The sequence below is a fragment of the Salvia miltiorrhiza genome, chromosome 3, assembly GCF_028751815.1.
Source record: "Salvia miltiorrhiza cultivar Shanhuang (shh) chromosome 3, IMPLAD_Smil_shh, whole genome shotgun sequence".
In the NCBI taxonomy this organism is placed as follows: Eukaryota; Viridiplantae; Streptophyta; class Magnoliopsida; order Lamiales; family Lamiaceae; genus Salvia; species Salvia miltiorrhiza.
Genome location: NC_080389.1, coordinates 2,828,608 through 2,842,066, shown reverse-complemented (window position 1 = coordinate 2,842,066; position 13,459 = coordinate 2,828,608). Strand labels below are relative to the sequence as shown.

The 13,459-nt window shown below is 37.8% G+C and overlaps 1 protein-coding gene and 1 long non-coding RNA gene across 2 annotated transcripts; both read left to right on the top strand.

Moving 5' to 3' along the window:
* Nucleotides 1–897: 897 nt before the first annotated feature.
* On the top strand, nt 898–2,176 carry LOC131016995 (uncharacterized). Its single transcript, XR_009099298.1, has 2 exons — nt 898–1,494; nt 1,828–2,176. It is a non-coding gene; the product is annotated as an uncharacterized LOC131016995 (long non-coding RNA).
* A 1,128-nt stretch (nt 2,177–3,304) lies between these two features.
* On the top strand, nt 3,305–13,402 carry LOC131015784 (uncharacterized). The gene is made up of 7 exons (XM_057944208.1): nt 3,305–6,486; nt 7,527–7,627; nt 9,228–9,478; nt 9,736–9,803; nt 10,642–12,128; nt 12,402–12,508; nt 13,156–13,402. The coding sequence occupies exons 1-5, from the start codon at nt 3,687–3,689 to the stop codon at nt 12,072–12,074; spliced, it is 4,653 nt and encodes a 1,550-aa protein (XP_057800191.1). The 5' UTR covers nt 3,305–3,686; the 3' UTR covers nt 12,075–12,128; nt 12,402–12,508; nt 13,156–13,402.
* The last annotated feature ends 57 nt before the right edge of the window (nt 13,403–13,459 follow it).

The window sequence follows — 13,459 nt, the reverse complement described above, 5'->3', positions numbered from 1 at the left end:
GGCTTAGAAGTTGTGTAGCAGCCTCCCTTATTTATAAATAAATTTAGAGGGAATTTCATTTTGAAGATTGTAAAAACTGGCGTCCAATTTTGGGTTTTTACTTCAATGAAATATTTGGCAGCTGCCCCCAGATTCCACTTATGCAATTTTTAAATTTTTGTGTTCCCTAGTTAAAGATAGGTTCTGCAGACAGATAAAAAATTTGGTTGTTGCAGATTTAAATTTAAGTGTTCAAAATTGATTAATGGTTCTTTATGTGTATCGAAAATTTAATTTAAGTGCTAAAGATTTAAGAACTCCAAAATTTGAGTGTTCCATATTTACTTGTATGAAAATTTTAGTTTTCACAATTTAAAGTTAATTTGACTTTGAATTTAAATTTTCCAATATAATTTAATTATATTTTAAATCTCAGTTTTAAAATTAATTTAAATTTAGAAATATTAAAAGATGGAAAAGGTTGTTACAAAAGGTAATTGTAATTAACTCACTAATAAAGTCATTAAAAATGTGGATCACACATGATTAAAGCTTAACTATCACTTTCGTAATCTCCATGTCGAAAAGAAAGTGGTCACTTATATTGGGACGTAGGGAGTACTACATATACGAATATGGTGGGACCATTGTATCAAAATGTGTGTGACATTATTAATTTTACTATTTTATTATTAATTATTATAAATTTGAAAACGTTAATTAGTATTATACAATAAATTTTAATTTATATCTATCGTTAAAAATTTAAGTCTAAAAACTTTATACACTTTAATTCTAAATTAATTAACCTTAATAATTTATTATTAATTAAAAAATAAATATAAATTTTATTTGGATTAGTTTAATAGTACTTGTTAATTATCTTAACATTATAACAAACTAAAATTAGAGTTAATATATAAAACTATCCACTTTCATATTGTAAAGATAAAAATTGTCCACTAAGATAAAAATAATAAAAATTGTCCACTTTTTGATTGAAAAGACAAAAATACCCTCCTTCAAATATACTACTCTCTCTCTCTCTCTCCACTCTCTTTCTCTCTCTTCTCCCTCACGGCCCTTCCCCCTTCTCTCTCTCTCTCCCTCCCTCCCTTCGATCTCAGATCGCCGCCTCGGCCTCGTCGCCTCCGCCATCGCCCCCGGCCTCGTCGTCTCTGCCCCGGCCTCTTCGCCTCTGCCATCTTCTGCTTCACCCCTCGCCGCGAAGCGCTTCGTCTCAAATACTCCGCCGCTTCAATCACCGCCGGTCTCGCTTCGTCTCGCCTTCGTTCTGGATCTCAGCGATTTTCCGGCCGATCTCGCGCATGATTTGCTGGCGCCACTTGTTGGCCTCCGCTAGGTCGCGGCACTCCGACTCCAGGTAGGGGCGGTCCTCCTTCGGCTTCTTCTTCTCCACCACCATCGCGACGCACAGCGAAGTCGATCTTCTCAAGTTTCAACTGAGTTATGTCCGACGAAGAGAAGCCAGATCCGCCGGCCATCCAGATTCAGGTAGATCTCTTGTCCGCCTCCAGCCGTGAGCAGATACTACGTTTGTTCCTTTTATTTTTTCTCCATTTTTTCCCCGTGAATATTCCCACCCCTTTTTTGCGATGTGTGTTATCTGTTGGCTGCAACCATTTATTCCGAGGGCATAGATTTTTAGTAATTTGCGTGGTGTTTTCTGCGGTTGTTTTGCTTTTGTTGTTACTTTATTGAGGATTTTTCTCTTGGCATAGTTGTTGTTTGTCATATTGTTGTTGTAGTTGCTGCTGTGATTGTTGTTTTTATACTTGCTTCCATTTGATCTAACTCAAAATTTGGCCGTCAATCCTCTGTGTCCAGGAATCGAGGGAGCGCTCGAATTTGTTCTGCGAAATCGGAGATAGCAAGCTGCTATTTGGAGAATTACAATGCTGAATTTACTGAAGATTCTGCAACAGCTCTAGTTCTTGGGGTTTTGGGGTGATTTACAGGCGGTGCGGTGGTGACGGAGATGGAGGGTGCGGCGAAGAAGAGGCGATTTGGTGGTGACGGAGATTCTGCAACAGCTCTAGTTCGAGCAGCTTCTCCCATATATGATGCATCATTGACTTTAATTATTGTTATTCATCCACCTTCATTTGTGTGGCATTTGTTTTTTGTTGCTGGAGAATATAACCAGATCATTAATGTTAATTTGTTTTTTAAATAATTCTTCCTTATATGTTTTGGGTTGTGAGCCAATTATGGATTTGAAGGGGATTATGACTTAAAAGGTGCATACTGGCATCCATCATATAATTCACATTAATATCTTTAAAATCCACAATTTAATGTTCTTTAATTCACAACTACCTTGATGAATTCACAACTTAATATTCTTAAATTCACAACTAAAACTCGAATTCACATCAAAATAAATTTTAGTTTTAGTTGTGAATTCAAACTTTAAAAATTGAATTCACAACCAAAACAAATTCTAGTTGTGAATTAAATTCTGATTGTGAATTTTATTAGTTGTGAATTCTCAACCTAAAAATTCTTGCTATATATTAAATTTTGGTTGTAAATACACAACCAAAAAATTCTTGTTGTGAATTCACAGTTCAGTTGTGAATTGTGAATTCAAACTTTAAAAACTCAAATTCACAAGTACTTGAATTCACAATCAAAATAAATTCTAGTTGTGAATTAAATTCAGGTTGTGAATTCGACTGATTGTGAATTCACAACCAACATAAATCTGGTTGTGAATTTGTTTGTTGTGAATTCACAACCAAAAAATTCTAGTTGTGAATTAAATTTTGGTTGTGAATTCGACTGATTGTGAATTAAATTTTTGCAGTGAATTCGACTAGTTGTGAATTCACAAAAAAAAAAAAAATTCTGGTTGTGAATTCGACTGGTTGTGAAATCTCAATTCACAACCAAAACATTTTGGTTGTGAATTCACACTGGTTGTGAATTGCGGGATTTTTTAAAGGGGTGATGTAAAGTGGACATTTTTTTAATTTTTAATGTGAAGGGTATTTTGGTAACAGTGGACATTTTTTAAGTTTTTTATTTTAGTGGACATTTTTTATCTTTACAATATGAAAGTGGCCATTTTAAAAATCCACTCCTAAAATTAAATAAAAAATAGACAAAAATGAAAATTATCCAGATAGACTCATTCTTTGGTGAAATAGAGATTTTAAGAAAAGAGAAAAGTAAGAAGTAAAAAAGTAAAAATCTAAAACTCTTGAGGGCACAAAAACATAATTAACAGAAACATAAATTAAGGGTCGATCCTGGTCAAAATCTCTCTTACAAAATTTAATAAAAAAAACAGCAAAAAAAAAACAAAAACTAAAGTGCTTGAGAGCATAAAGTAAGAAAAGACAAAGGCAAAATAATAAAAAATAAAATTGAAAACAAACCAACAATTTTTTTGACAAAATAGACAACTCCAAGAAAATCGGTTAAAAAAAAGCTATATAACCAACGGATTCAGATCCGTCAAGACCCAGGTGTCTGTCCGAAAGTTCCAAGCTGGCCACCCCCAACCAAACGGTGAGAGAGCCAAAATCAAAACCAGAGAGACTCCTTCTTCCGCGGGGCCCTCATCAATTGAAATATTCTTCACTCTTTCTCCACCTAACAGTTGACTTTTAAAATTTGGACGTTTTGTATGCAAATCAGGGGAAGGATTGGTAATTCCAATCCAATCCGATAAACCTGATATGGCTTCTGAAGCTATCGATTCCCTGCTACAAACTTTACGCCAAATCCTTAAACGCGACGATGTTCTCACCACTCTTCGTGTTAAACAACGAATTATATCCATCCACGATAAAGCTGTGTTCTTGCTGTTGAATCTCAAACATTTCCCAAAACAAGAAACTATCAGGGAGGTAGTAAATACAACACAAGAGATTATTGAGTATATTTTCTCCCCAGAAAATGTTTCAGATTGTGGGTCGACAGAGGCGAGTGTGAGACTTTCAATCCAGTTGGGGGAATTGGCAGGGGAACTCCCCTCAACTGCTGCAGATGTGGTGGACTACTGCAACAGTCACGACGATCTCGTCAGAAACTTACGAAGGCGGAGTGACTCATCATCAAGGTCTGCAATAGTGCTGATTGTCAGCCTTTTATGCCTGTTGTTGAAAGTGGAGAGAATTATATGGACTGCTAGAAGTTTATCAATATATTATCGCTTTAGTGACTATTTTCGTTTTTGTAATAGAAGTTTAAAAAACCATGATCGCTTTTTTCGTTTTTTTATTCGTTTGAGTGATTTTGATGAAGATCTGAGAGTAGCAACAGAGCTGATTGTCAGCATTTCAATCCGGTTGCTGGGCTTAGCGGAGAGAATTATGTCAACTACTGGAGACTCAGTTGACAACGTAGGACGACAGAGTGATTCTCCTGCTGTTCGTTCATCTTCAAGATCTGCACTCAATAGTGAAGATTTTGATGATCTTCATGGAGATCCAACATTAGCAACAAAGCTGTTTGTCAGTTCAAATCGTTTGGCGAGATTAGCGGACAGAATTCAGTGGACTGCTCGAGACTTAATAGACAATTCTACCGCTGATGGTTCATCACCAACATCTGCCCTCAAGAGTGCAGATTTTGATGGTTTTGATGAAGATCTGGGTTTTGTGAGAATGCAGATTCTCCACTTTTCAGGCGTGTTGGGGAGATTGGCAGAGGAAATTATGTCAGCTGAAGACTACGCAACTGTTGGTTCATCATCAACATCTGCACTCGAGAGTGTAATGGCTTCAGAACAGTTTCTCCAGATTTCGGACGAGTTGGAGAGATTAGCGGATGAAATTATGTCAACTGCTAAAGGCTCAGTTGACAACGTAGGACGACTGAATGATTCTCCGGCTGTTGCAACAGAGCTGACCGACAGCTTGGGGAGATTAGTGGAGAGAATTAAGTCAACTGCTGAAGATTCAGTTAAGAACATAGGACGACTGAGTGATTCTCCAGCTGTTGGTTCATCATCAAGATCTGCACTCAAGAGTGAAGATTTTGATGGTTTTGATCAAGCTGTAGCAACAGAGTTGACTCTCAGCATTTCAAACCGGTTGGGGAGATTAGCGGAGAGAATTAAGTCAACTGCTGAAGATTCAGTTAAGAACATAGGACGACTGAGTGATTCTCCAGCTGTTGGTTCATCATCAAGATCTGCACTCAAGAGTGAAGATTTTGATGGTTTTGATCAAGCTGTAGCAACAGAGTTGACTCTCAGCATTTCAAACCGGTTGGGGAGATTAGCGGAGAGAATTAAGTGGACTGCTGTTGGTTCATCATCAAGATCTTCACCCACAAGAAAGGATGTCGTGGTTGGTTTTGATGAAGATAGGTTGCAGATAATGTCATGGCTTACAAGCTATTCATCCGAGCTGCAAGTCCTCCCTATTGTGGGGATGGGAGGCATTGGTAAGTCCACACTCGCTAAAATTGTTTATGATGATACATTCATTACTTATCATTTTGATTTTCACGCTTGGGTCACAATATCGAAAGATTACAATGTAGAAATTATTCTTTCAAATCTGCTTGCTTCGATGAAAGGAAAAGGAATCCAAGCAGAGAGTGATTTACAATGCAAGGTTAAGGAGTCTGAAATATACAAATACTTAAAAGGTAGGAGGTATCTCATAGTAGTGGACGACATTTGGAGTATGGAAGCTTGGGATCACATACAGAGGCTATTACCTGATGATAATAATGGAAGCCGAATCATATTAACCACAAGGCTAAAGAATGTGGCTACTTATGCTAGCTCTATGAGCCCCATTCATACGATGCATTTCTTGGATGACCAACAAAGTTGGCGTTTGTTCCAGAAAAAGGTCTTCGGAGATCAAGATTGTCCTGTTGAGCTACAAGATATTGGGGAAAAATATGTAAAACGTTGCGAAGGATTGCCCCTTTCAATTGTTACTGTGGCAGGACTTTTATCCAAGATTGATAGAACTCCAAAGTTGTGGAAGCGAATTGGGGCAAATGATGGACAGTTGGAAACTATATTATTATCTTTGAGTTACAAACACTTGCCTCGACATTTGAGGGAGTGTTTTTTGTATATGGCAGGCTTCCCTGAAGATTATGAGATCCGTGTCTCAGAACTCATCAAACTTTGGGTAGCTGAGGGCTTTTTGGATGGTCGATATGAATCTAAAATGTTGGAAGAGGTGGCGGAAGATGTTTTGGAGGTGCTGGTCGAGCAAAGTCTAGTTTTGGTTACTAGCAAGAAGAGTGATGGCAAAATCAAAAGGTGCAAGCTTCATAGCGTGGTTCGGGATTTTTGTTCAAGACAGGCTGGGGAAGAGAAGTTACTTCTACCTATCATGGATTACTTTCCTAATCCTATCGTGAGAAGGCATTTTCTCCCACAAGTGCTAGAAAATCATCAACGCTTAAGTGTTAATTGGTGTGATCTGGATCTTAAGGACTCTATGCATAGCTCATGCACCCATTCTATTATATGTTGTTGGGAAATCAGTTCCCCATCCAAACTTGGTAGAAGCAAGAAAAAATAGACACAATTTAACAACACAAGAATTTAACGTGGAAACTCCAAATCCGGAGAAAAACCACGACACACTGAAAAATTACTATATGATAAATTTCTACAATCACACAGTATTTCTCACCCTCTCGACTCACAACCACTACACTCTTACAAGCCTTTGAAAACCTCTCACCCCTCTAAAACAAAGAGCAAGGAATTTCAAACTAGAAGTAATCACAAGACTAAAGGTAGTGATTGGTGCAATTGTATCAAAGACCTTGGAACTCCTTAAATAGCCTAAGGGTCTCCACCTACTTTGATAGCAAAACCAATGTGGGACAAAATCCCCACTTTCATTTTTAACACAATTCCAACAATCTCCACCTTGTTAAAAATGAAAGGAAAAAAAAAACACCATTGTCTTCACCGACAATCATGATTCTTATCACAAAGAACCATCATCCTCAAAAGAGAATAAACCTACTCCACCAAATGAGTAGAACACTTAGAATAAACCATTCTAAGAATTTTGCTTCGGCACATGTCGAAAAAACCTTGCTGAAATTTTTGGTGCAACCTTCTAGCTTTTGGCCCTCCTAGAAGTCATCAGCCATCGACATACTTTTCACCACACACCTGCATCCATGCCAAAAAAAAAAAAAAAAAACATGCACATGTGGTCCAACTAACATCGTCACATCCTCTATCATGGCCATTGGACATGCCATAAGGATATTCATGTCCTCAAAGGACATCATCAAACACGATGTTAGCTGCTTGTTCGGAGCTTTCTGCCGAATCCGCTCCACCTTGACGAGCTCCACCTGGACAGTTTCGCTTCGTATGGCCGGGTTTTCCGCACCTCCAACAAACAACGCCCTTGGAGTCTTTCTTCCTCCCTCTGCTAAAGGCCACCATTGCTGAATTTTCCGATGAAGGACGTCCTTCACTCATCAGCCTTCTTTCTTCCAAAAGAAGTTTGCCCGTGACTTCAGCAAAGACCAGAGTTTCCTTCCCATAAACTAATACTGGCTTCATGTGTTCATAGGAACGTGGAAGAGACAAGATGAGTCTCAACGCCTTATCCTCATCTTCAATTTTCGCTCCAATACTCTCCAGTTCAGAGATAATGCCATTGAGAATACTCAAGTGATCTGAAATCTTCATACCTTCATCCATCCGTAAGGTATGAAATTGTTCCTTCAAATACAACCGATTCGAGATGCCTTTTGCTTGGTACAGAGCTTCCAGCTTTTCCCAAAGCTCCTTCGCACTCGAAATCCCATGTACATTTGCAAGTACATTCTTGGCCAAGCAGAGACGAATTGTGCTTGCCGCCTTCAGATCCAGATCCTCCCAATCTTCATCACTCATACCGGACTTGTTGTTTGCGTCATCATCTGCACCAGGCTTTTTGACTGCACCCGGACGTCCTTTCAGGGCCTTGTGTAACCCAGATTGTATCAGCGCATCTTTGACTTGCACTTGCCACAAGCCAAAATTTATTATTCCATCGAATTTCTCCACGTCGAACTTCATTTGGACTTGAAGTTAACTTGACGTACCGCTTCTCCACCAAAATGAACAGCCGTCTCGCAAGAGACACCCCGCCCGGATCTTTCTCAAGAAATCCTTTCTGATGTGGAAGATCAGACAATGCTGCAACCACAGAGCATACTTGGAATATCAAGAGACCTCAACCAGGCTCTGATACCAATTGTTGGGAAATCAGTTCCCCATCCAAACTTGGTAGAAGCAAGAAAAAATAGACACAATTTAACAACACAAGAATTTAACGTGGAAACTCCAAATCCGGAGAAAAACCACGACACACTGAAAAATTACTATATGATAAATTTCTACAATCACACAGTATTTCTCACCCTCTCGACTCACAACCACTACACTCTTACAAGCCTTTGAAAACCTCTCACCCCTCTAAAACAAAGAGCAAGGAATTTCAAACTAGAAGTAATCACAAGACTAAAGGTAGTGATTGGTGCAATTGTATCAAAGACCTTGGAACTCCTTAAATAGCCTAAGGGTCTCCACCTACTTTGATAGCAAAACCAATGTGGGACAAAATCCCCACTTTCATTTTTAACACAATTCCAACATATGTATCCCGCAGAGAGGGTATAGGCCCAAAGGCTCTGTTGAGAACTTTAGGTCACTTAAGGTCCTTCATGTTTTACGTAGAAATGATCATGCATTTTGGGACTTAGGTCAAGTGTTTGATTTGATTCATCTCACTTACCTTGCTTCCAAAATTCCTAGCAATATTATTCCTTCAGCTATATCAAAGCTTCATAATCTTCAGACTTTAATTATTTATAGATCGGAGGTTAGCTTGCCTGACGAAATTTGGAATCTGAAGCAATTAAGGCATCTTATCGCGTTTTCATTTCTTCCTTTACCCTATCCAAAATATTCAGCAAAGTCTTTAAAAAACTTCCAAACACTTTCTCTGGCAACAAACTTTGTATTTAGTTCTAGAATGGTGTCTAGCATTTCAAACATCAGAAAGTTGGAAATATGCTACTCAGAGGAGAAATGTCATGCATCCGACTTTAATTTGGGTAGACTTTGTTGGCTAAGTCGACTGGAGAAATTGAAATTGGAGACGCTTTATTCATTTCAACCGTGTCCCGATTTTAGTTTTCCTGGATCGCTGAAAAAGTTGGAATTGAGTGGATGGCGGCTTCCTTGGATAGATATGATGGTTATTGGCCGGTTGTCTTCTCTTCAGGTGTTGAAGCTAAAGAACCATGCTTGCTATGGGGAACACTGGAAAACTATTGAGGGAGGATTTGTGGATCTGAGACTTTTGCATATTGATGAATCAAATCTGCAGAACTGGACAACTGAATGTAGCCACTTCCCAAGGCTTCAGCGCCTAATGCTTCATCGTTGTCTATATTTGTCTAAGATTCCAGTTGATATTGGAAAGATTCCAACACTTGAACTGATTGAGATCGATGATCATAACCGATCTCTTCTGTACTCGGCGACAGAGATACAAGTGAAACGGGATGCCCTACAAGTTCGTTCAAAGCATTTATGATATGATCTTTCAAACTTGACTCTGTGCTTCATATCAGGTTAGAAATTTATAAAGTTGAATGATTTGACACCATTTTTAGCAGCCATTCTTTATAGAAATAAGATTAGTATTCTAAGCATCTTCCTCTCTTTTGAACATTTCTCTGTTGGTAGAATGTCAGTTGATTCTTGACACTTTTTCTTTTCTTTTTCAGATGCAGAGTATCGTTGGAGCTAGCTAGCTTATCAGATATTCGACTTATGAAAGAAGCAGAGACTCAAGGTGAAAAGGTTGGTGATGAATAAACTCCTACTTTTTTGCAAGCTAGCTAGTTTAAAATAAATATGAATGTTGTATACTGTGTTATCATGTATTTCTCAAAGTTGAATGTATGTGTGGATTGACATTCTTGTTTACATTATTTTACTTACAGTTGTCATTGTGGCAAAGTAGGCTTCTCAACAATCAATTCAGATCTTCTATTGCATTATAATGTGACATCTCTCCTATTACATTTATAGATGATTGACATGTTAGGGTTTATTTAAGGAGAATATAAACCTTAACATTGGCAATCTTGAACCCTTAAGATTGCCACATGTCGTTCATCTATATATGCAATAGATAATGCCACACAAATTTGTAATAGAAGATCTTAAATTCTCAATAATAAGCACAAGTCTATTCACTTTCCCCCTTGACTATTTTAATGAATTGACTATGTGCTTCTTTGGCCCATAGTAATTGCTTACGAGCCCAAATGGGTTTGGGCTTTTTATTTGCTCCAAAAGCTATTCTTTGTAAGTGCGGGGCTGAGCCCACTTAGGTTTGCACCAAATTATACTTTTTAGTTTTTACAAGCTTTGCACTCTTTTTTGCTCTGTATTTTTTTTTCTTTCAACTGTCTTTATCATAGTATGCAACTGTGCGCTTTTTTACTTGAGCTAGATGTAGGCATAGAAAGATTATTGCTTTGACAGATCAACTCATTCATCAATTTGATTTTCTAATATCTGAAGTAATAAATATTTGAGACTCGAGTAAGAGTGATAGGAGAAAGTGTTCAAAAACTTGAAAAACAGGAGGTATTTCATTGTAATGGATGATGTTTGGTGTACAGAGGCTTGGGATGATGTAAGAAATATACTTCCCGATGATGGTAATGGAAGACGAGTCATTTTAATGACAAGAGAAACTGATGTGGATGATGTGGTTGGATTCGTCCTGAGTTGTTTTGCTTTGAATTTCAACCTCATCAAATTATGGGTAGCTGAGGGATTCTTGAGACGTCTGAACAGATCTAAAACCTTAGAAGAAGAGGCGGAAGTGTTTTTGGAGGATCTTGTCAAGAGAAACCTTGTTTTGGTTACCAAGAGAAAGTGTGACTGCAGGATCAAAAGTTGCAGCCTCCATGATCTGATGCGGGATTTATGCATAAGAAAAGCGCATGAAGAGAAGTTTCTTGTGAACTTCAGCAGCGGGCTTTCAGTAAAGGGCAGAAAAAATCAGCGCCGTGTAAGTGTTACTCGTTCGGGTTTACCATACTTTCAGAAAATATATGGCTTAACCATCCATACGATTTTGTGCTTCCATGGCATTTCTGTAGCAAACAAGTTGGAAGGTTTTAGATTGCTAAGGGTATTGGATGCAGGAGATGTTTATGTGAGATCACTACCAGATCAACTGTTTGACCTATTTTATCTAGCATACCTTGGTATCTGCTATCTTGAAAGGATACCTGCAGCCATTTCAAAGCTTCATAATCTTGAAACTTTAAGCCTTCGCGCAAAGAATGATTGGATGAACTTTATTACATTGAATTCATTCTGTTTGCCTCTGGAGATTTGGAGGATGCCAAGATTGAGACATCTTGTTTTCTATGGCAGGTTACCAAATCCAGAAGGAATAGCATCTTCTAGTCTAGAAAACCTCCAAACACTCTCTATAGCGTCACATGCCATGTGTAGTGAAAGGATCTTGAGAATGATCCCAAACCTAAAGAAATTGGAAATTGATTGCTCTGATGGCGAAATTTTCCTCAACAATTTGGTGCATCTGCGTCAACTTGAAGATTTGAAGTTACGTTCATCTTTTAGAATTGTGTTGTACCATAAGCATGACTTCACTTTTCCTAAGTCTCTGAGAAAGTTGACATTAAGCCGTGTGACTCTTCCTTGGGAGGAGATGACTATTGTAGGCTCGTTGCCAAATCTTCGACTGCTTAAACTGACTCATTGGGCTTGCAAAGGCAGCACATGGGAAACAAGTGATGGAGAGTTTCCTAAACTAGAAATTTTGGTTATAGAAAAGTCGTTGCTTGAGGATTGGATAACTGAAAGTAGCCACTTCCCAATGCTCAAAAGCCTCGTGCTCGACGAGTGTTTGAAGCTCGCTGAAATACCAGAAGATATTGGGGAAATTCCAACACTCGAGCTGATTGAGGTGAAGGGGGAAGCGCGAACGTCACTTGTGGAGTCGGCCCAGAGGATTCTACAGAAACAACAAGAGTGGGGAAATGATGCCCTTCAAGTTCGTTGCATGGCTCATCGATGATGTGCTCTTTCCATCCTTCTGTCGACACAAAAGATTAATTTTGTTGCAGATCAGGTACTCGCACATCTCAAAATTTCTAAAGTTTTCAGTTCTTTGTTAAAATGTTTACATTGTGGGGGTGCTTGGTTTGGTGGATGTGATAGATAAAATTGATAGGACTGGCGATTAAATAATACATCTAACTTTGAGATGATAAATAATCATTCAATTTGATGATGGACCGAATCATGCAAACCAAACACTTGATTAAGTTGAATTAATTTATCAATAATGTCTTATCATTCAAACCAAACGTCTCATGTAAAGATTAATGTTTTTGTTCATCAGGAAATATGCAATCAAATGTGATGAACTAGGCCTCAGATTCTCACAATGACAGTTTTGGATTTCAAGTTCGTTTTATGACTCGTTAATCATGATACTCTTCTAATGAGGTAACTCCAAATTCCTTCTAACTAAATTATTTTATATATAAATAACAGGCATGGGTATTATGTACCAAATTAAGAGGGTATTTATAAAAAAAAAGAAAGAGAGAGGGAATCAATAATGATTCCTCATTTTCCTCATTAGTGACTCAAACCCCTGATCTATTGGTTGGAGGGGAAGCGTCAAACTAAGGGGGTATGTTTCTAAGCTTATTTTAGAGAGATGCTTTAAGAGTTTATAAGATGTATTCCCTCTCCGTCCCGCTATTTATGACCTATTTCTTTTGGGCACGGGTATTTAGAAGAATAAGATTGTAGTGTAAAAGTGTGTGGGGCCATGCACATTGTTTTTGTGTAAAATCATTACCAAAATTAGAAACTATCCATGAATAATGGGACAACCCAAAAATGAAAACTTCATTAATAATGGGACGGAGGGAGTAATATTTTAAGAGCTTATAAATTGTTAAAGTGTTTGGATAATTGAGTTAATTAATTGAAGAGATTATAGTGAGTTACATAGTAAAAATCCTAATTACAGGGTATAAATTGAAGAGAAATAAAATTACAAGGGCATATAGCGGACTTTGAGTAGTTGTAGCTTTTGAGTTTCTTATCCGTATTGTTTATCAAGTGTGTGTGTGTGTGTGCAGCCAATGATTCTCATACAAAGAGCTGAGAGGATGGAATATGGAAAGAAGTGTCTTCGACCAGAGCTATTTTTCTTAATGCTTTGATTAGTGAAAATTATATTTTTGCTCTGTTTTTATGTCGTGGATAGAGCCACTTTATGTTATTCTCTAGTTTCATTGCTTCCATGGTGTAAGAAGCTCAAGAAAATAATTTATAGCCCAAATCAAAGTAACAATTTTTTTTAGGAGAATGACAGTAAAGTACAACTCAATTGGTAATAGAGAATCATAATTAATCATCTTTTCTATTCATTGTTCTTCATTT

Excerpts from the sequence above, each read along its gene's own strand:
- LOC131015784 (XM_057944208.1), top strand. The coding sequence starts at position 3,687 with ATGGCTTCTGAAGCTATCGATTCCCTGCTACAAACTTTACGCCAAATC. Across the intron at positions 6,487-7,526 it reads CAGTTCCCCATCCAAACTTG|GAACGTGGAAGAGACAAGAT; the intron begins GTAGAAGCAAGA and ends ATGTGTTCATAG. Across the intron at positions 9,804-10,641 it reads GAAAGAAGCAGAGACTCAAG|AGGCTTGGGATGATGTAAGA; the intron begins GTGAAAAGGTTG and ends TTTGGTGTACAG.